The sequence below is a fragment of the Cryptomeria japonica genome, chromosome 3, assembly GCF_030272615.1.
Source record: "Cryptomeria japonica chromosome 3, Sugi_1.0, whole genome shotgun sequence".
Lineage (NCBI taxonomy): Eukaryota > Viridiplantae > Streptophyta > Pinopsida > Cupressales > Cupressaceae > Cryptomeria > Cryptomeria japonica.
The window spans coordinates 861,575,422-861,599,849 of record NC_081407.1 but is presented as its reverse complement, the minus strand read 5'-3'; the positions used below and the strand labels follow the sequence as shown (position 1 = coordinate 861,599,849).

Below are 24,428 nucleotides of genomic sequence, written 5' to 3'. Positions count from 1 at the left end.
TATTAACTTAGACAACTTTATTATATTATTTTCTTCTTTGAAAACTTGGGCCAAAAAGGGAACATTTCAATATCAAACCCATGGGCAATGCACTAGAAATAAATTCCAATCACTACTAGAAAAAATTGTGAACACAATCACAACCTCGTTTGCAAAACTTGCCCAAAGATTCAATTGGGCATCTTTCATGTTAAATTCATTGCCTAGACATAAGCAACTTTCCACCATAAAAAGTCAAAGACAACTACACTAGAACTTCTTGTTTTTCTATTGCAAACTGTTGCACCAATTGCTCATGATTGTGGTCATTGCAACCAAAACATTAGGATTAACACCAATTTTTCCTTGGGATCGATCATCAATAATTGTTAGAATCATAGATGCGAGACTGGGTGAATAATTGGTGAGTTTTTTAAAAACTTGGGAGTTTTCTTGCCTACTGAGTTTTCCAAGCAAAAACTCGCCAAAAAAAACTCCTTGAGTTTTTGGTGAGTTTTTCCCAAAAACCCGGTGAGCCCGATAAAAAAACTCAGCTGCCAAAAAAAAAACCCTCATGGCCGTAAAAAGGTAATTTCATTTCTTTTTTGCTTTGTTCTTTTGCTCTCCCAACCATCTAGCAGCTCGTTTGCAGCGATTTCGCACTGAGGAGTGAAGATTTGAAGAGGTTTTTGGGTGGATTTCAAAGGCAAATTGGATTTCCAGGTAGGTTTTCTGATTTTCTTTTTCTTTGTTTTTTAAAACATTTTACTTCTTTTTTGCTACATCTAAGTTTAAAAAAAATCATCAATGCTAATACTGTGTAGTCTAACTAGATTTAGATTCCACAAAACAAGATTCATCATCATTTTTTGACAATTCTTTTATGATTTTTTCATTGTTTTCATAGGTTTTCATACCCTACTTATTCTTTTTTATTTGAATCCTCTTTTTTTTTTAAGAAAATGTTAAGAATCTTAGATTAGATTAAATTTTTATTGATTTCAACTAATCTATAAAATCACATAAAGTCACTTTTTTGTGGAGGCTTAAACTGCCTCAAATACCATCTTGCAGGCATTACTTCTCATGATGCTAGGGGTTGTCTTGGGACCATTGAAGGAATAAAAAGAGAAATGAATGCCATACTCGTTGAAAGATTCCAGACTGAAATCTTTTCCAATCTGCTGATTTGTGTTCAATTTTTGTCTTTGGCCAACGAATGGGTTTTTGTTGATTTTTGTTTTGTTTTGATATTTTATGACTTTTTTTTGTTTTTTTAGCTTTGGATGAATAATGAATGCGAAATACAAGGAAATAAATTGACTGAAAAATAATTCTAGAATTCTGAAATTTACAACAGCAAATTGTATTTTCAATAAATGTGCTTATTTCACCACAAAGAGAGAAATTTCATACTAGGAGTTCAAACGCCTAGCCTGGAAGTGCACTTTTTATTGACGAGTCTCACTAGAAATGACAATATGGAGCCATCACGCTGTAACAATGCCTCCAATGAGGTTTATTTGCATCCACTAGAATTATCAAAAACAATTATTGAAGAATCTCTGAATTTGCCTTGTAATCCAAAGAATTGCTCACCCTGCTCAAATAAGCCTAAGAAAGTCTGATAAAACAATTTATTTGCTGATTGTTAACACTAACAATGAATTTCCTACAATATTCAAACCCTTATTGCTACTGATTTATTTATTTAACCCTGCTGATGACATCATGATGGTATGGCTAGCATAGGATGACCACGTGGAGTTGGAAAATGATATTTGCTGCCCTCAATTGCTTCCGATAATTGATCTCCTTGCTGTTGCAGGTCTGTAAATGTTGATAATGACTGAATTGTGAAGCCAAAATAGAAATTTTGAGTGAATTCCTCTGAAATATGGCCCGGGGTTTCATCTAAGCTTGCTTGGAATTGAAGAGTTTTCGTTCTCCAACACCTGTATGCTGCTGATATGATCTCAGAGTTGCAATTTCCCAAATGAGAGATAAAAAATGAACAAGAGAATGCCAAAATGGTTGCCGTACACATTCATTTATGCTCTCCAAAACCCAACACTCAAATTAGGGCTCCAATATGCCACGATTCCCAAGGAATATTCCCTCAACTTGGGCATCTGGCTTGAGGGTTACATTTCATAATTGATGGGGCCATTTTTTAATTTAACGTTTAATTGCCTTTTTACCTAGTTAGGCGTGCATAAAGGAGTTACTTTTATATTTTATCATTGACAACTTAATTAACCCCTCTTTATAAAGTTACTTTATAAAATATGTCTAATTTTAGAAAAATTAACTTTATAATGAAATATTATAAAGTTTACATAACATAAGCTCACCAAGGCCAATAAAATGACTAAGTACAAATCCCCTTGGTTAGCCAATCATCTCCTAAATTGTAAATTTGTCCGCGAAGATGGCTAACAGGCAAATCCATGCTCCTGAGTGGCAACTAGCGAAGAGGGGACATTACACTTGCAGCTGCAGAAGAGAGAAAATTGCAAAGGGAGAGGGCAAAAGCAGCCATGCAAAGCATCCATAATAGCTTCTCAAGGTGCACCAATCAACTTTGAATCAGATGAAGGTGCACTTCAGGGCACAGTGGGCTCTCTTCATGGTCCATGCATCCGAACCAAATCCACTACCACCACCACCACCACCAATCACCTACTTCTAGTAGAGTACTAGCATCATTGCTTACATGCATGCCCCATAATTGCCTACATGCATGCCCCATAATTTTTTTGTGCTCAAAACACACTTGGAGCACAACCTTCATTGGAGGAAATTAGGTGGAATAGGGTGGTGCATGAGCATGCAAACATTGTATGTGTTGATTTTTGGTACTGTAACAACATCTCTTTCAATGTGACAAATAATCCTTAATTGAGAGAATTTGGTTACTACTTTGAAAATTGTGGGAAAAAGCCACAAGCGCCTCTCTCATAGAGGTGAGTGGCAGGTTAGTTGATTTAAATTTTTTGATAATTTATGTTGAATTTTAGACTAAATTTATGTTCTTTAATTTATAGTAATTTATGCTGAATCGAAGCTAATTAAAAATAAAAATAAATTCTACTTAATTTCACTTTGTAATTGTAGGTTGCTTGTGAATGCAACTTGATAATAATAATGATTATTGTTACCCAAAGTTGAATTAAAAGTTAATATTAATAATTAAATTAAGTGGCTTTAAAAAATGAAGATTAAAAGTCAGTAAATATTACCAGTATTACCAGTACAGGAAAGCAACTGAATGGAACCAAAAATAATATTATAAATGGAGATTTGGGGAATGGATGAAATATGGAATGATCTTATATTGCATTCAGTTTTGAACGAGAAGTTTCTCAAATCTATCTCAAAATCATCTTCGGCGGAGACTATTTGCCGTATATGATCTTGCGGGAGTGAGGCAGGCTTCTCAGTTGAGCATTAATGGTTGGAAGTTCTGCAGACAAATTGCAAACTAATTTACACAGATATTTATTATTTTTGCAGAATAAGGTTTATTGGAAGGTAATTTATGACGAATTTATGATGGCTGAAAGATTAATTATTTGGAGATTTAAAGATATGTTGCTGAACAAAGTAATTATTCTGGACAAATCGTCGTGTTATTACTCCAGCGTGAGAAATAAAAAAATATATCAAACTTTGGGAATCGTGGGGAAAGTATCCATATAACTTTGGAGAAATTCATCTAAGTTGAGTGGCTTGGAATTAATATTATAAAAGTCTAAAATTCAAATATCAGGCGATTATGAATTATATTTGTATTTCATACTTTATGAAATAACCGAAGGATTGGAAAAGGGTCGATTAGTAGAAAATATTTCCGCTAAGTGTTATTGGCATTGACGAGAAAATGGTACGAACTAGGCATGAGACACGAGTTTGGAGAAACTTCTCTTTGCTACGGATGTCATTCATAGGGCATCGTGTATTGCTTCCTTGGCGTCCATTTCATTTATGAAGCGTTGGATTTACTGTAGAGAGAAAGGTTTCAAGGCGTGGAACGGCATACTTTCTTGGAGTTATACCTCACACTCTTTGTATTTCTGATAACCTATGCAACACCCATCATTGGAATGTCGTGAGAATTATCTCTCTGCAGAAAGAATATTGTTGGGAGTCAATAATATTATGGAAGCAATGTTTATATCAATTATGCCTGTGTTTTGGAATGAATCATTGGGTTCAAAGGTTTTTCTGTGTCATGCATGATCGTGTTGAGAGGTGTCTCTTAGTGAACTATAAAACAGGTGACTATGAAACTATATATATTTCTGGAGATTGATTATAATTTACAGCATCGCGTGGTGAAATTTATTATTTGTATATCGTGTTTGGAGTCTGAACTGTATATAACCCGATCAAGCAACTCTCGATATTGGGATAGTGGCGGTGTGTGGATTGAATTACTCAATTTGGCATCATTGCTCAGACTTCCAGTGATGACTGCGTGAACTTTCTAATAATAATATACAAATCTAGGGCGTTTAGACATGCTGTTGTGTTGGCACTACAAAGCAATGCATTTTGTCGAAGAAAAAAGTATTCCTGACATGCTCTTCTAGGCAAGTCTATATGTTGTACTCTGCATTCTGTATTTCCAATGTAATTTCTTGACTAATATCAGAATAAGAGTAATGGTTATATACAATTTTGTTCAGAACTTGAAAGAATATCTAGATCTTGAAGAGAATACCTTGCTTCATGGTGAATGTGTGACAGATTTCCAAGATGTTCGCAAAGAAATACAAGATGAGGAAATTATTTGTTATTCCAATGATGGTGAAGATGAATCTTCATGCATTTCCTCTATTAGAAATGAGTGCATTGATGAGATCATAGAATCTGGTCTCACTAAGCCAGCAAAGGAAGGATGCTCAAGTTTTTATGTGGGTGATTTAGAAATTTATATTGATAAGCTGAATGAAGAAATGAATTTTGAACATGACGCTCTTGAGGATTATATGGTATCCTCTAGTAAGTCAATTGTTTTTGATGAGGAGAGTGTTCTTACAAATAAAAGTGAATCAGGAGATTTGTTGTGTGATAGTTCTAATCACTTAGATAAGAATAAACAGAGAATATTGGTAGAGAAATATTTGAAAGAATAGTTGTTGGTCACAGAGGAGAAGATTGTGCAAGTATTAACAAGGACTGTAATACTCATAAATACATTGAAGATCTTATGTGGAAAACTCAAATTGAGGAGAGGCAGAAAGGAGTTGCTAGTGGAATTACTGGTGCACGGCTGCAAACAATCAAAGAAGCAGTAGAAACGGTGAAATCAGATTATTTGCAACTACTTATGGATATAGATCTAGTCATCAAGTTCAATGAAGACAAGGAAAGAGAGGTTGAGGAACTTTACTATCAACTAAGTATGGCTCACTCTTCCTTATACAAAGTAGAAAATCAAATAACAATTTCAACTACACCTAAGAAACAGAAAGGTAATTCAAGGATTAGGGAATTGTAGCTGTTAGTTGAAGGGATTGATGAAATCCATAGGGAAGAATTGTTGCAACATCCAACAAAGAATTCAGATCAGCAAAGTGAGGAGGATGAAGAAAGGCTGATTGAAGGAAATCTTCATGAATTTATGATAGGAAATGTGCTAGAAATTAGGATCTAAGGATACTAATCATTATAAACAAGATATAAAATAAATACATTAACAATCACACAACCATAAATTAACACATCACTTAAGATATACATGGGAAAATCCTTTCGGGTTAAAAACCCCATAAAGTATCATTTTATTAAAACACTTACAAAATATAGTCTACAACAAAATAGACTTGAACCTGGGATACTCCTCCAATACTTCCTGATGGCCAATAATAACTCTTGTGCATAGTGATACAACTCACTATAAATCTCCAAATTCACACACCTCTCAAATGATAGAGGACCTCCTTAAATATAGGAGGAAGGGTGACTTCACTAGTCACACCTTTTCAATAACCCCCATTCACAAATAATCAAAGAAACACTAATCTTTTGGGGAAAACATCAGCAAACCAAAAGTATAAGATTTTTTGAAATAATCGAGAAAAAATCAGATTAAAAAAAAAACGTAAAAAAGTGTAGAAGAAGAATCAAAAAATACTCTTTTAAAAAAAATGTAAGGGCATTTCCATAGGATAGAGATATTGAGAGCAAATAAAATAGAGTGCTCAACCTATGAATTGTAGAAAAAAGATTTTGTTGTTTATATTCATATGGTTGATTACATTGCACAAAACATACCACAACAACATAAATAATAACTAGATGGTGACAGTTGTCAAAATGCCAATTAAGATTTGATTGGCAAAAATAATAACTAACAATAGCATAAATAATAACCAGATGGTGACACTTGTCAAAATGATGTGCTAACTTAGTCATTGAGATTTAATCGATTTGAAGATCCTAACCACAAATCATATTCAAATTCATACTAGGTCTAGTTTGATATTAGCATCAATCTAGGAGGTAGGAAAGGGGCTTCGACCATGCAATAAGGCTAGATTTTAAATCAAGCTCTAACATTATATTAAGAATTAATAATTTTTGTGGGGATGTCCCCGTAGTGCAACAGATGTTGCGAGCCTTGTTGAGAGGGCAATCTTGGGTTTGAAACCTTGTAGGATGAAGGATGGTCAAAGGAGGCTTTGCACGCACTCAGGAGAGATGTTCATGCTACTCGTTGGAGGAGGTGTTTGTCGGGCTTGTCAAGGTTGACCGGCAAGCCATGGGCGCATAACGAAGAGTTAAGGTGGTGAAGTGCACAATGGAGAGATAAGGAGGTAACACATGCAATGGAGAGATAAGGTGGTGAGGATAGAGCGTGACAAAGAGATAAGGAGGCGATGCGCATGTCAGAGAGATAAGGAGGCGGTGCTAGTGCACGACAGAGAGATAAGGAGGGTGCGGTATAGAGAGATAAGGAGATGTCAGTACTAGACAATGCCCACTTGGCTCACAGAGCGTTCATGCTGGTGGTGTGGGCTATCCCTACGAGCAGCAATAGAGATATAAGGAGCCACTTGTGCGTAGTAAGCATGGAGTATTAAGTTGGCAAAGGAGATATAAGGATGGAGTTGCCAAACATCTCTGAGGATGAGGTCCCTCAAAAATGTGTCCTCACTGGTTCATAGCTCCAGTCAAAAGTGTTATTCAACACATTAAAAAGTGCCCCTTACTAATAAAAAAAAGAATTAATAATTTTTGCTGTAATTAATTACCAAATTTTGTGACAATCAATTACAAATATTTAAAACAACTAAACTTAAAAGAATTTTTATTTTTGGTCAGCAAATGGCAAAGCCAATATTTTGATATAAAAAAAAAGGATGCATAATTACAAAAATATTAACAGTCTGAATGCCCTTCTAGGCCTTCCATAGCAGAGGAGATTTTCCTGATTTAATCTATTTTCAAACCACAGAATTTGTAAAGTTCATCAAAAACATCGAAGGTCTAGTATATTCAACATTACAACATGATGCTTAAATTCAGGAAACTTATCAAAAAGAAACTAAATTTGCAAATAAATTCATATCTCTTTCTGGTTTGAAAGCAATCCTAGGATGAAGACACAGGATGGGAACTAGGCTGATCTACACTATGACCCCCACAACCTTTGCGACCACGACCCCACTCTCTGCCCCGACCCCTTCCTCGTTCACGACCACGACCGCCACCTTGGCTGCCCTGCCCTCGACCGCTTCCTTGGTTACTCTGCAAATGAACTGAATTGTTGCCATTACAGAGGACATCTTCTTCATCTTTCGGAGTGAGGAAGCCATTCAAGATAGTGAAGTCTTTGAATTCCTCCTCCTTGTTTGGGTCTTCAGCATGGTCTGTTAAAAACTTCCATTTTAAGAAAACACGAGCCATAGCAGTGATTGCTCTGTGTTTCATGAGTGTTGGGCCCTTGAGGTCTAGGAGAAATGGATAAAAAGTTAGAGATTCTTCTAAATCCAAGATCGAAGCAAGATCCCCAGGCCGCGGGAGACCAGTTCCAAGCACGACATACTGCTAGACTTTACCTAAACCTACCAGTAGGTTCGGGTTGAAGAGGTGGTTGGCCTCATCTCTACCTTGGGCACTTGATTATCTAGCAAAGACGCCACAATCTTGAGGAGACTTGGGTATTATCCCTATAATACTCATTTCTTTCAAGATGACCCCTTCCCGAAACCCTTTTAACTTCCTAGATGACCAATTCATCTATAGTATGAAGTAATCTCTTCAGTCTCTGATCCGATATTTCCTTGAAATTTGCTTGTCTGTTTGGACTTGCTAAAGACACTGGAGTGTCCACACCCAAGCATGAGATTGGGTCCGGAAAATCCTTAATGATAAATTTCGATGAACTGGCCATTTTCGACTAGCCAAGGCAAGGGAATTATCTCGCTCTCTCAGAGATGAACCAATCTTTTGAGAATGAAGGCTCGACCAAGGCAGGAGAGAAAGGAAATGGAAGAAGCAACCAACTTGAAGAAACAAATTTGATGTGATTGCTCTCATTAAGAGCCGGCCATCATACTCGATGGCTACCTGCCGCATTAATTACATATGCCTTGATAAGAGTTATCTGTCGGTTTGGAGAGGATTTGGTATAATTGTTTGCCAGATGGGCAAATTCATTGACATAAACATGGATGCATAAATCTCGCCACACTTCTAGAGGCATTATCTTGGATTTTTGAAGATATTGGTAAGCAAACTTAAAAGAATTTGATAATGAAAAACTATTTGAATTAATTTAAGAAATTTTTGTTATTAGTAGTAACAATTCGAAGAGAAATATGTATGAAAGTTTTTAAAAAATTAATTATATTTAATATTTATTTAACAATATTTGTGTTAATAAACTATTTACTTTACAATATTTTAATATAAACAATATATAATTTATTTATAAACATAATCTTAAAATAAATATAAAATACGCAATACAAAGTCTTTTAAAGATTTTGATTGTATTTTATGGTTGAAACTCAAATACACTCATCCGATAATCAAATTTAAGGCTTGGACGGTGGGATTTTTTTGTTGTTGGGACAAAGACTATTAAGTATGAAGAAAGACGTATGAGTGCTGTTGTTTTTATTTAAGAAACACACAGATATGACTTCATCTAAAAACAAATGTGGACTTTATCATACGCCTACCTCACACACAACTTCCCAACTGTGCAACACTAACACCCGACTGAGCAATACTAGCAGAATTCGTTCCCTTCGCGCCGTCGTGTCGCTTCACATCGCTGTGGAAACAAGTAAGGTGATATTGTTTTGGCAAGTTTTTTGGCTCCGCGGTTTGTGTTTAGGATTATCAGCATTTTCCCAAAGGCTTTTTGCCAATTTATCACCGATTTATTTTTGACTAATCGCCTATTAAATCGGATTGAAAATCGTTGACTGCAAATCATGATTTATTAGGGGTAAAAATTACGGTCCTGTGCAATTCACGATTAATCGTGTATAATTGCGATCTTTTACAATTTTTTTGCTTCACTGCAAATAATTAATAATCTAATAGTTATTAGATTATAATTATTTCAAATGGGATATGCTTCTAAAGCATATAATATATAAGTTTTTATTACCTTTTATTAGAACATTATATAAATGTTATAAGGGTATGATCCATAATAACATTATGTTCTAACACAATGTCACATCAGCAATAAACAAGGAGCCAAGGAAATTGATGGATAGTATTGAAAATGAAGAGAGGACTTTACTGCAATGTGACGAGTGGATGGAGAAAGCTAAGCATGCTAAGATGATATCTGCTCTAGCAAGGCAGAATCTACAAAAAATCAAGCAACAACATGGACATCTTTCACATCCTAGCTCACATGAGGAAATGAGCATTCCAAGTCATGATGGTTTGATGCAAGACCGATGAACTTCTCCTGCCTGCAAACTCACAAACCACAAACCACAAACCACACAACTAGATTGTAACAAAACAACTTTCAACTCATAATTTTATTTATTAAAAATCACAATCCACTTTACAATTCTTTAGCCTTAAAATGGCCTTTCTCTCCTTGCATAATTTGTTCTCTAGACCTGCAACATAGGACAGTAGACCTGTAACTTCATGTATAGACATATCAGCCCTGTAGAAGCTCATTTCCATTGTGTGCAAACCTATACCAGGTTATTTCCATCTTTCATTTGAGGTATTATCAAGTGAGCATCTTACTATTTTGTTCATTTCATTTATTGGCATCTCTTGTGAATGATTTTCAATAAAAACATTTGTAACAGCAGTTATATGATGCTGATTATCCAATTCAGAAATGTATGACAGCAGTTGTGACTTTGTTTGGCAAGTTTATGTTATTGTTATCTCATTGGCAAAAATTAAAAAAAAAAAATCTAGGATGGTTATTACAGCAAATGTTAACACAATCCACTACCAAGCTTGAAAAAGGATTCAAGTCCATGCCATGATTGGCAAGAAGATCGTTGTTCACATGTGTTGTTCATGCTCTATCTGTACCATTTACTGTTCAATTATACTATATCTGACTATTCATACATAGCATGGTGCAATTTTCAATGTAACATGCCATTATGTTCATCTGTACAAATCTCTGATTTTAGGCTACAATTATGCTGACAGCAGCGATTTCTCTCTTTTGACAGGACAGCAATTTGCAATCTCTTTCACAAAGTCTTTTGGGCAAATTTTTCTCCTTCCAAATGGATTGGATTAGTGCACCCTTTATAGGGTTTCCATCCTATTATTCAGCATACCCTCTCCAGGCATTTCTTTGCTCTCATTTAGTGTACCCTCTTCAAGGACTTCCTCGTTCTGAATCAGCATAACCTCTCAAAGGGCTTCCTTGCTCTGATCTACATACCCTCTCTAGGACTTCCTCACATTGAACAACATACTCCCTTCCTAGGGTGTCCTTTTACTAATACAAAATGTTGGAAGAATGAATGCAAAGAATTTGAGAGAACCGTATGGCACACATTTCAATGAGTGTGGCTTTTATTTATAATTGAATAGGGAAGTTACATGGTAGTTGTAACTTCCATTGTAAACTGACTTTTAGACATAACTAAATGATGATATTGCATCTTTAACATATTATGTCTAATATAAAATTATATCCAATAATTGATGGTTAAAAACTTAAATGCAAAACGCAAGGACTTTTTTTGTTTTCTCAATAATAGTAGGCATTGACTATTCTGCAGTACATGAACTTGTTCTGATAAAGTGGAAACTAAAGTATTCCCTTTTGATGCTTATATCAAAGGGGAGCAAATGTAGATGATACTGACAACAAAGGAGAAAGACCGCTTGATCTTGCTGCTCGTATTGGATCATTTTCAACTGTTGAAACTTTGTTGTTAAGCAAGGCAGATGTGACTTGTAAAACAAAGAATGGCCGGAGCAGGTACACTTCAAAATAATTCTTCTCTTACTTTATGGCATTGATATTTTAGCTAAGAATTCACATTTTATGAACATTGGTATCAAAATTATGGACCTGCATAATATTATTGACTCTACTTCAAGGTCACCACTTACGAATCAAATGAAGGCGAAAAATATGAAGTAAATTTGTAGTTTCTGGCACCTTGCAAACATCCAAAAGCACAATTTTTTCTGTTTTAGTGTTTACCAAACCTTACAAAATACGGTCAATTCTGCAATGCAATACCTATGTGGGGGCATTCTCATGAACTCCAATGTTAAACAGACCTTCACACTCTTTCTCACCATAATTCAAGGATGCCATAGTAATGGTCAATGAAGTGGGAGACATACAACAAGGGTTTTCATCCAGAGGTGAGAACATGAACACAAATGCTCTAGTGTTGAGAAAACGATTTGATTACAACAATAATGGATGATCTCCTTTGAGCAATTCTCTTCCTTTTTGGCCCTATTAGTTTGAATCTCCTTTTCCCTCTAAAAATTCCCTCCAAAAGTGTTCAAAACCACTTTTTGATAAAATATTATGTAAGGCCTTCTAATGTCGCATTTAGATAGCCACTCGATTAAAATAATAATAATATTTAAGTTGCCCTTTTGCAATGTTTAAAAAAAAATTAGTGGGACAAACATAAAATATTATTATTAATTTTTTTCCCTAACTTTATCCCCTTAGTCGATAGGAAATAAAGAAATGGGTCCCCATTTAAATTAATTAGAAAATAGAATATGATAGTTGATTTCTGTAGGACCTAAAATGCCTTTCACATAATTAGGATCCTGATATTTTTTATCAATTATCTTCAAGTTTCTATTTTATATATTTAGATGAATTTGCATAAGAAATCAAGCTTGCAATATTAAGAATTTAATATAGTATCAAGCCTTTCATTCTATATTAATCAATAGCATTTGTCCAAGTTGTAAATGATATTTAGTGAAGCTTACGTGCTGACAAAAATTTGTGTTGTGGCTGTACTTATAGGTTTGGCAATCTTGCTTATGCTTTTGAATGCAAGTTTGATCTTTTTTATTTTCCTACTGCAAGTTATAGATTGAAGAGGCTTATTTGATATATAAGTTTGTGCCGTGCGTTTAACTGTAGCATTTGGATACACATTTTTTATCAATTTCTTTATTCTCTGATTTCTGATAAGAGTTGGCTCTTATGGAATCAGTGTTCATACTGCAGCGCTTAATGGGCATGTAGAAGTGTTGCAACTGCTTCTCAATTTTGGGGCTAGCCCAGTAACAACAGATAGTGGTGGTAGCCAACCAATTCATGAAGCGGCTGCTGGTGGGCATGTTCTGTGTTTGAATTTGCTTTCTACATCTGGTGCAGATATCAATGCTAGAGATGGTTGTGGTTGCACACCATTACATCGTGCAGCTATGGGGGGGCACATTGACTCAGTTTCATGGTTAATACAGGTTCATTATTCTTACCTCGCCCTGATTTTCAACAAATTCTGGATGTTGCATGTACTAATTATGTTTTAGTTTTGTTTACATAATAATTTATTGTGTTTTAAAATTGTCAAATTTGTATTGAATTTTCCTATGATACGGTAACAATGAAGCTCATTTCATTTTATCCAATTGTAATTTGGCTCACATGCATATTAATGAAGCAAAGGAGATGTCAACTCACATTGCAATGATGTATGGTTGTTTTAATTAATGGACAATTTTTGTATGGAATACTTTGTGAGCTCTCTAATGATGGCAACTGGCCATCTAGAAACACTCTTCATTCTAGATTCCTTTTTCTCCTCAATTCAAATTGCTTTAATCCACCTTTATGGAAAATAACTTGAGGAAAAGTTTTGCATGGCATGATGAGTGTAAATCAAATGGAATTACGCTTGTATAGCTTTCTGATGGTGTCTGGGTCAATTCAGCTAGCCTCCCAACATCAGCATTGATAAAATTGCTTGAGGCAAGTTAACTCTTATGAGAGGGAGCACTTGTTTCTTTGAATATAGATGTTCTTCCTTTATCTTGCAGGAGGGATGTCTCCCATGAACTTGACTATAGAGTTGATAGCCCTATGAATTATATTTGTCTTTATTGGGGCCAGAACGTTTGGCCCATTGGATCCCTGTAACTATTCTACAAAACTAAGTAGTTGAAAGACAATATTATGTCCTTGAAATTTTCATTGTTTCTCAATGTATAACTATAGTATTAGACTATTAGTTGCAGTTCACTGGTTATCTTGAATTGCTTTTGAGACATTTGGTTCTAGTTCCTGTCTGAAAAGATTTGATGAAAGTTTAACTACAGTGAAAAGCTTATGGTATTTAAAGGGTTGATGCTTGCATTCAAAGCAGCAGTTGGCAACTATGCAGTTGGAGTAACTATCTAATCTTACTCTATCATCAAGTCTATAGAGAATATTGATACGTGTTTGATATAGAGAATAAATGTAAAGATTTCCCAGATCCCATAAAAATGGCACAGATGAGCTAATGATATATGTGGAAGTTATGAAGATATTCCGCAGCACTGGTGATTAAAAATGAAAAGGCTGTTAATGATATACATGGAAGTGATGAAGAGATTCTGTAGAAGTCAAAGTGGAAAACCAACAATAATCAACAACAAACAAAAGGATGATTAGTGACTAAGAAAGTCGATTTAATCAGAGACTATGTTAAGTGATTAAATAAAAATAGTCGCAAACTAAAATATGATTAGAATTACTAAAGGCGGAAATAATGATGAGTAAAGGAAGCAACTAATGAGAACAGCACAGCAATTTATATGTTATAAGGTGAGCAATTTATTTGGGGAGCCATTGATATAATAAATAGGAGCTATTTATTCATAAAAGGAGTGATTAATAGATATAAAATGAGGAGCAGTGATTAACAAAGAGTTGTGATCAGCATTGTTATCTAGAGGACATCACTCTTCCAAACGATTGTTTGCCACATATGGGTAAACGATTAAACGCAGAAAGTAAATGCACAGAACATAACGGAAATATATTAAAGAACCAGTTTCTGTATTAATTCAACAGTCCATGTACATCAAGAGCTTACAACATCACACCAGATACGACTATCATGATGATACTAAGAAGGAAAGGTATGCAATATATAATACCCCAAGGGGTGCGACCAACCGTCGCGTCCAACTGCCCTTCAGGACATCTAACTAACTGTCGTAACTCATTATTACCGATGACAACATAAACATAATATAACAACATAACATAATGATTATTCCCGGCAACATCATCCTCCCCAAGAAAAGAAGTCGTCTCCAGACGACTTAATACAAAATAGAGACGATGTTCATACAGTAAACAAAACCAAGGTATAGAACTGTAGGAACTGCTAACGCCAGTCGAGCCCGGAACTCATACACCTACTGTGTCTTGTGTCCTCGCCTGAAAACCCTTTTCTACTACCATCCGATGCTCAAGTGCAGATGTCACCATTATTGCTTCCGCAAGGAGTTCTCTTTTTTTCTTTCTTGACAAAACAGTCCTCCTGTGCCTAAACCAAACTTGTCTGCAAAACACGCTTTTTAGTCTCAGCCTCCACCAACTGCTACTCAAATGATACTGTCTCCCTAGCCAATTTGTCCTCGATAGCCACCCGTGTTGCCCTCTCGGCATCCAACTCTTGGGTACGTTGAGCTAAGTCTCACGCTACGACTGCCTCCAACCTGGTGGTCAGCTCCTCCTGAGCCCTCTGTGCATCCACCAAGGCAACCTCACGTCCAGTCGAGACATACTCTGAGTTCCTCAAAGCGTACCATTCATGCCTGGAAGTGGCCACATGTAATGTCCCCTTTTCTAGGTGACATGAGATGAGCAGGGGTTGACCTACCATTTGAGTTCCCGTAGGTCAACGACATGGTTAGGGGACTCATTCTGAGGGTAATGGAGCTTTGTAGGGGCTCTGTGAGCTATTTCGGACCTTCGGACGAGGTCTCCTATTTTCTAGGGAGAACTGGCAGTTGACTGAATGACCACCTGAGGGACCAAGGAGCAAAGAAGGATCCTTTTGAGCAGTTATAGGTGTTTGAAGAGAGGTTCCTACTTTTTAGGGAGATTCCCTACCTTTTAGGAGGTTGTGGCAGTTTCCATATTTGAGGTTCCACGGGACCATACTATGGTTTCAGTTTTAGGAAGATTGGGTGTGTTTCCTAGTTTCTAGGAGCATCCTTAGATTTTTGGGATGGGACTGCCAGTTAGCTTAGCTTTTCCGGCATCAGTCACAGATAGGTGACAAAGTTATATTCATGATTGTTTGGTTATTTTGGGCTGTTATTGGATATCTAGAGATATTTTAATATATTTAAATATTTCCTAAGTTAGCGATTAAATAAATTAAAATAAGGCTATGTATTTAGTCATTTCGGAGTAATAAGGGGTTTCTGCCTTCATCTGGGTTGATATGCCTACGTGTTATAGCTCGTTGGAAAGGTCTTGAACTTTGCTACATGATTCTCAACTTTCGGAGTCTTTTTGGATGCCTGACGCTATTTATTTGCAATTTAGTGTTATTTTCCTATAGTTGATGCCATAATTAGAAAATAACACTCTTTTCATAATGCGCCAACTTTACTCCCTTTTAGGGTTTGGCTTGGAAAGGAAAGGATATATAAGGAGATGAAGACCTAATTGTTCATTATCTTTTTACACAATCAAACTTATTTTGTGAATTTGCTCTGAGTGAGTGATTCTTCATCTAGGACGCAAACCCCAAGATCTGGATTGGCTGGGACGTAGCCCTCAACAGTTATTGGCATTGGATTCTTCAGGCATAGTGCATAGTTGACAGAGATTGAGTACTCCATTCTTCATTGTGGATTCAGGCTGCAGAGTAAGGGTTTCAGCATGGCAGATTGATTCTTCAGCTTGGGCGTGATCCTTGCAGCCTTAGGTCCGCCATTTGCAGCAGGTACATCCCACGTGGAATGTAAGGAATGCATGTATTCAGCCTTAGAGGTATTCTTGATTCGTGATATATTATTTTGTGAAGAACTTGGAAGTTGCAGGTCTGCAATTTACAACAGCAAGCAGGTTTGAGACGGAAACCTCAAATTTGGTCTTCAGGAGGACAAAATCCCTTCTACAGGAGGCACGTGGAACACATCAGAAGCTTGTTTCAGGCATATTGAGGGTCATTTCAACAATCAAACTCAGTAATCATTAGCAGCAAGGTCATTACATCAGATTTGAGCAAGAATACATTCAATTTCAGTGCATTGCTTATTTCTTTTGGCAGCTGTACTGTTTCCCAAGGGGGCCGTATCATTACAGATGGCTGTGGAGTGATAATAAATAAAATGGAGGGTTTTAACTCCATTTCTTGTTCTTAACTTCATTGTTAGGACTAGCAAGGACTGTGTAGAAGAAATCACAGTCATCAGGCTTGAATTGAGATCAGGGTGAGCAAAACAGTGAGGATTTAAGGCTAAAATTGTATAATTTTGCCTGGCAGAATTTGGATTTCCAGCTAGTAATTGGGTTTTTGGCCCAATTTGTTATTGGTAATTCATTTGGAGGTAGTATAAGTGTATTGGTACAGCTGGACTACCCTTGTACCTTCAACTCTGCCTATATCCATTTCTGGATAGCAAATCAGCAACAAACCCCAGCGCTGGATCCGTGGTATGTTTCTAATTGTTTTGGTGAATGTATCTTCACTCCTAGTTGAATGTAATCTGCTGTCATAAATAAAATCAGAAGCTTATATGTTATTTTGAGTTGAATTCTATGTTATTATTGGTTAATGGTTGCAATCCCCATCACCAAAAAATAAACAACACTTTCTGCATCTTCTGTCTAGTCTCTAAGAACACCAAAAGTCTCTGAAAGATAGTTTATTAATTAAAACTTATCCAGGGCAGCAAAGAACCCGTTTAGGGATCTTTCAGTGGTATCAGAGCTTTGATCTTGCCAACCTGTTGGGTGAAGATCAAGAGTTCTAATTCAGATTTGAGTTTAGTTTGGTTGAGAATCAAATTGGACATCATGACAGGGTTGTTTAGAAATAAACAAGTAGGGAAAGAATTTGAACAAACACCTTCAAGGAGTTCCAGATAGTCTAAGGGTACAACTCCTTCAACAAGTACAAGGAGAAGGTCTCCTGCCAAGACATTCAATGATACACTTATGAACAACTATGATAAGTATTGCTCTCTTCCTAAAATGATACGTGACCACCTTTCCTTCACACAATTCATGGGTGTACCAGTTGAAGATGACTTGATGTTTTCAAGTCCACGTCATCAACCAAGAACAAAACAAGAGTCAATTGAGAGCAAGGAAGCAAAGGAAGAGGAGCAGATATGATGTTTACCAGTGAGATTGGTAGGAAACTATTTGAAGATTTTGAGAGACATGTAGATCCAATTGGTGCCTCTTTGGTTGGTTACAACGCTGTCCCATCATTTTTGGTGGAAGATGTGAAGGAAGAGTTTGTAACTTCAAGCAATACACAAGACATTCATAAGAGGTTTGATGAGTTTTCAGATTGCCCAAAGACTGATTTTGAATCAGCAATTGATGAAGAACATGAGGTTGAAATGGACAGCGTAAGTTTGGATTCATTTGTCACACTACTTCCTCTTCTCAATTGGGAAGACCATGAGGAAAGTCGAAATTTAATGGTGTGTAGTGAATCCAAAGATTTGTCACCACGGTATGATCATAATTCTGAAGTCCATAACAGCAGTGACGTAACTTCTCTTCCTCAAGATATGACAGCCTTTGGTCATGAAGAGAATAAAGATTTGCATTCTACATTTGCGGGTGCTTATGGTACAAGCATGGGTTATGCTGATGCAAATAATACAACTCACCATAAGTCTGATTTTGTGTACTTTGGGGCAGCTGATATAAAACATTGCCAAAAGTTGAACGAAGATTGGTTACATAGAGCTGCCCAAGCAAAAACGCTTGCTGCCCAAGCAAGACACCACCTCCAAAGAGTCAAAGAGTGTCACAATCGGTTAGATGACGCAAGGATACAAAGAGAATCATCCATAAGATCTTTATTTCTTCCAAGGGAAGAAAAGGACAGCGAAGATATATTGAATGGAAATAAAAATCAGTTTGATTTTCTGAGTTTGATCAGCAATTCTCCTTTATCTAATGAGTCAAATTTGAAACCTTGCATTGAGAACATTCAAGTTGGGAAGACTAGATGTGAAGTTGATGAGTTGTTAGGTGGCATTCATAGTGGACCAGCCACTGAAGGTTTATCCATGTTGCAGAACAAAAACATCTACTATTCATTTGTGCTTGTCACCTCTTTCATATGATAGGGCAACGATGTACTTATTAATTGGTGACTCAGTTTTCTTAGATGTGACAGTGGGCTATGAAGATCAACGTGTAAGAGACTATATTTGGTGCATGGCTAAACAATATATTTATTTGGCATCCTCCAATGAAGACATACTAACTTGTGGAGAAATTGGGCAAGTTGCAGCCGCTGATCAAAGGTTTTGGAGAGGTTTCCATTACACTTTGCTTGTTGGAAATTGTCTTATTGATGGGTCCATTTCAACATTGAAGATTGGTGGTATTTATGGTTTCAATTGGAGTGAAACTCTCAGCTGGTTAGGTGATGTCCAGATTTGCAGCAGCAGTATAATGAGTATTGACATGATGGATGGATATGACAGTGCAAAGATTTGGGATCCTGGTATTGACATGTGTGGTATATTTCTTCAGTGGATCCATGATGAGTTGTTTCACTTTGGGTATACAAATGTTTATATCAGAGTAGCACAGCGGTTGGGTGAAGTAACGTTTATCAGATTTATATGGGATCCAGTGAATTGGTTCTCAGTGTGCAGGTAAAGATTGCTCGAGGGCAAGCAATCTTCAGGAAGGGAAGATTGTAATGTCCCCTTTTCTAGGTGACATGAGATGAGCAGGGGTTGACCTACCATTCGAGTTCCTGTAGGTCAACGACATGGTTAGGGGACTCATTCTGAGGGTCATGGAGCTTTGCAGGGGCTCTGTGAGCCGTTTCGGACCTTCGGACGAGGTCTCCTATTTTTTAGGGAGAACTGGCAGTTGACTGAATGACCACCTAGGGGACCAAGGAGCAAAGCAGGATCCTTTTGAGCAGTTACAGGTGTTTGAAGAGAGGTTCCTACTTTTTAGGGAGATTCCCTACCTTTTAGGAGGTTGTGGCAGTTTCCATATTTGAGGTTCCACGGGATCATACTATGGTTTCAGTTTCAGGAAGATTGGGTGTGTTTCCTAGTTTCTAGGAGCATCCCTAGATTTTAGGGATGGGACTGCCAGTTAGCTCAGCTTTTCCGGGATCGGTCACAGATAGGTGACAAAGTTATATTCATGATCGTTTGGTTATTTTGGGCTGTTATTGGATATCTGGAGATATTTTAATATATTTAAATATTTCCTAAGTTAGCGATTAAATAAATTAAAATAAGGCTATTTATTTAGTCATTTCGGAGTAATAAGGGGTTTCTGGCTTCATCTGGGTTGATATGCCTATGTGTTATAGCTCGTTGGAAAGGTCTTGAACTTTGCTACATGATTCTCACCTTCCGGAGTCTTTTTGGATGCCTGACGCTGTATATTTGCAATTTAGTGTTATTTTCCTATAGTTGACGCCATAATTAGAAAATAACACTCTTTTCATAATGCGCCAACTTTACTCCCTTTTAGGCTTTGGCTTGGAAAGGAAAGGAGATATAAGGAGATGAAGACCTAATTGTTCATTATCTTTTTATGCAATCAAACTTATTTTGTGAATTTGCTCTGAGTGAGTGATTCTTCATCTGGGACGCAAATCCCAAGATCTGGACTGGCTGGGACGTAGCCCTTAGCAGTTATTGGCATTGGATTTTTCAGGCATAGTGCATAGTTGACAGAGATTGAGTACGGCATTCTTCATTGTGGATTCAGGCTGCAGAGTAAGGGTTTCAGCATGGCAGATTGATTCTTCAGCTTGGGCGTGATCCTTGCAGCCTTAGGGCCGCCATTTGCAGCAGGTACATCCCACGTGGAATGTAAGGAATGCATGTATTCAGCCTTAGAGGTATTCTTGATTCATGATATATTATTTTGTGAAGAACTTGGAAGTTGCAGGTCTGCAATTTACAACAACAAGCAGGTTTGAGACGGAAACCTCAGATTTGGTCTTCAGGAGGACAAAATCCCTTCTACAGGAGGCACGTGGAACACATTAGAAGCTTGTTTCAGGCATATTGAGGGTCATTTCAACAAGCAAACTCAGTAATCATTAGCAGCAAGGTCATTACATCAGATCTGAGCAAGAATACATTCAATTTCAGTGCATTACTTATTTCTTTTGGCAGCTGTACTGTTTCCCAAGGGGGCCATACCATTACAGATGGTTGTGGAGTGATAATAAATAAAATGGAGGGTTTTAACTCCATTTCTTGTTCTTAACTTCATTGTTAGGACCAGCAAGGACTGTGTAGAAGAAATCACAGTCATCAGGCTTGAATTGAGATCAGAGTGAGCAAAACAGTGAGGATTTAAGGCTAAAATTGTATAATTTTGCCTGGCAGAATTTGGATTTCCAGTTGGTAATTGGGTTTTTGGCCCAATTTGTTATTGGTAATTCATTTGGAGGTAGTATAAGTGTATTGGTACATCTGGACTGCCCTTGTACCTTCAAGTCATGCCTGTATCCATTTCTGGATAGCAAATCAGCAACAAACCCCAGCGCTGGATCCGTGGTATGTTTCTAATTGTTTTGGTGAATGTATCTTCACTCCTAGTTGAATGTAAGCTGCTGTCATAAATAAAATCAGAAGCTGATATCTTATTTTGAGTTGAATTCTATATTACTATTGGTTAATGGTTGCAATCCCCATCACCAAAAAATAAACAACACTTTCGGCATCCTTAGTCTAGTCTCTAAGAACACCAAAAGGCTCTTAAAGATAGTTTATTAATTAAAACTTATCCAGGGCAGCAAAGAACCCATTTAGGGATCTTTCACCACAACCTTCTGGCACAAAGGCTAGGAGACGCCTCAAATCCTTCATCACACTCCCCAAAGGCTGATAACTGAATTGAATAATTCTCTGGTGCTGTACGACTTCGCGTTCTTGCAATGCCTTCCCTCAAACTCTGTTTGTTCACAACCTCCAAATTCGTCACCCTCTACGGCTTATGGCTTCCCCGCCAATGTTTAGCTGCAGGCTTCTTTTTCACAGTACGGAACAACCCCAACACTTACCGTGACTTCTCTGATGCCTTTGCCCAACTCAAAAAGTGTGTTGTAGCTTAAAAAACAACTGGGGGTTTGGGGCAGCGCCAATTTAACACCTTCAGAACCACACGGAAGTCCATGGCGCACATCATTTTTGTGATATTTCAAGAGGCAAAAAACCTGCTTCTCCACTCTAATTTTTTTAGTGTCCTGGCTCTAGACTCCATCGAATGATTTTAAATCTGGTCGTCGCTTTTTTTTTTTATCACGTGCCATCACCACCATTTATCCCTGCCGTGCCGTGGTTTTTTTCCTTTCACCCTCTTTCAAACCGCTGTCGCCGTGCTCCTTCAGGCCTACGGATTGTAATGTCCCGAGCCTGTACAAAGGTTATCTGTCGTACAATGGAATGGTTTGTCGTACGGTGGAGTGAACCCGTACGGTGGCTGGGAAGGTCATATGGTGGATGAATACCTGCCGAGTTCCACCCTAGGCCGGTGACCTCTGTGGACGGGGTGCACCATACGGGGTCCCACCGCATGGGGCCTCACCACACGGTGGTGCACCGTACGGGGTCCCACCGCATGGTGTCCCACCACACGGTGGTCGACTGTGGTGGTTCCATCGCAACCACCGATTTTTTTTCTTTTTTTTTTTTGTACTTTCCAAATTTTTTTTTTTTTTCAATTTCCTAATCTAATTGTCCAGAGAGTCTTCGACTCAGGTCCCGTGTCTCTGGGATCGCCCTTCATCCTTCTCGGTTTGCCTCGCCCGAGAGTCTCCCGCTTTGGTCCCGTGCCTCTCGAGTCGCCTGCCCGGCCTCTCGAGTCCCCTTCCATCCTCTCGGGTCCCCCTCCAGACTCTCGGGTGTCCTTCCGAATTCTCGGGCCCCCTATGCGCTTCTCGTGGTAGGGTTTCAATTTGGACCCGTTGATGGCAAGTCTATTTTCAATGGCCATCCGAAGACCTGGAACCATAAATTCTACAAGAACCACGGTCTCCTTCCCGTACATAAGAAGAAGAAGAAGAATAAATATTGTCAAGGGTGCGGCCTTCCACACAGGGTTCCAATCGTTGCCGACACGAATGATCTTGGGATTATCTACGTCACTGAGGTTTGTCTCCTTCAATTTTACCTCTTGATACCTGATGGGTTCTTCCTTCGGGAATTGGTGTGCGATGGTGTCACTCACACGGGTGTCTCCCTTCCAATATTCCGGCAGGTACACTTCCTTTGTTACTTGCTTTGGTTCCTCTACTTCGAGCCTGTAGCTCTAGAAAATTTTGTAATCCTCCATCTGCCAGTGGAAGAGCTCGTTCAATGACCCCGTCTCATCCTTGGAGCACTCTCCTAGTTTGAGAATCCCTTCGTCGTTGGACTCCCTGCAGCCCCATCCTTCATTCCTCGGGTCGCCTTCTCCTTCACCCTCCGATTCCGAACATGATGCCAGTTCCTTAGTAACCAACTGCGTCCCAAGGTCTATGATAAACTTCCTTCCTCCATTCTCCATAGAAAGAGTGTTCTTCCACTTGTGGGTGGCCTTGGCTGCCACCAACCACCCTCTCCCTAAGATCGCATCATACCCTTTTTCCTTTAGTGGGATTACCACGAAGTCCAATAAGAAGGGTTGCGCCCCGATGGTAAGTTGTTGGCCCATCAGTGTCCCGATGGGTTTGATTCCATGCTGATCTGCTCCCAGCAGATTGAATGTAGATGGCCACAACGTCGACTTATCCAGCTTCCGCCAGGTTTCTTCTGGAAGAACATTCACTCTCGATCCACCATCTATGATGGTATCGGTTAGAATGGTGCCAAGGATACTCATCTCCACAATGGCTGGGTTCCTTCCAGTGTTAACTGCCAGTAGCCTGGGGTCTGTTGCAGGCCCCCCCAGGAACATCTGTGCGGTGGTTGGTATTGGTGCATGGTTGGGAGAGATTATTCAGCAACGCCGTTCGTAATTGAGGCATCGTCTGGAGGAGGCCGTGTACCTTCACAGGCACCTCCAGTTTTAAAATTTGATTTAGTATAGCCTCCTCCGCCTTCGGTCGGCTGGAAGTACCCGTCGTACACTTCGCCTTCGCCCCCTCTCGTATCTCTTTCTCAATTTCTTCCCGTGCTTCCTGTACCCTTCACTTCTCCGTCTCCGGGTCTCGGCACATTGCTTGTCTAGCTTGGGCGCGGGTTACGGCCAACACTTCCTCTTCTTTGGTTTCCTCGATATTGAGCAAGTTGATGGCGGACTTCGGGTAGGTGGCATCTCCGTGGTCTCCCGGTCCGCACCATTTGCACAAATATTGTGTGGCCTCTCCCTTCGGGCAGTCTCGGGCGAAGTGCCCCCACTGGCTGCACGCTCTGCATTGTATCATCGGTTGGCCTTTGGAGTCGTATTGGATCCGGCTCCTTGTATTGTTATTATTGTTATTGTTGTTTTGTCCTCCCCACCGGTTATCTCGGTAGCCTCCCGATGTTGCATTGTTGTTCGCTTGGAAGCTGCCGGTACCGCCCGATGTAGTTGGTTGTTCCTGCGTAAGCAATACTTGTTGGTTTCGTGTTTTCATGTTGTATGGGCACTCCTTGATGGAGTGTCCCATCACTTGGCAAATCTCGCGAAAGGCCTTCTTCGGACAAGTACCCTTCGTATGTCTTTCCTCTATGCACTCCGTGCACCATACATCCCCTTCGGTCCGACCCGTGCTTCTCATTGCTTTAAATTCTCTCCTCATTCGCTCCATGTCTTTCTGGAGCGCTTGCACCTTTTTGCC

General features: G+C 38.4%; 1 protein-coding gene across 5 annotated transcripts in view; it reads left to right on the top strand.

Annotated features, from left to right (window-relative positions):
• LOC131066686 (uncharacterized) overlaps positions 1-24,428 on the top strand; it is a 183,383-nt gene that overhangs the window by 87,127 nt on the left and 71,828 nt on the right. For 4 of the 5 annotated variants that reach the window (XM_058001516.2, XM_058001514.1, XM_058001513.2 and 1 more), the window contains 2 exons: positions 11,291-11,431; positions 12,651-12,903. In XM_058001516.2, the coding sequence (XP_057857499.1) occupies positions 11,291-11,431; positions 12,651-12,903 (394 nt within the window). The remainder of the gene's footprint in view (positions 1-11,290; positions 11,432-12,650; positions 12,904-24,428) is intronic. The other variant, XM_058001518.1, reaches the window with a different exon arrangement.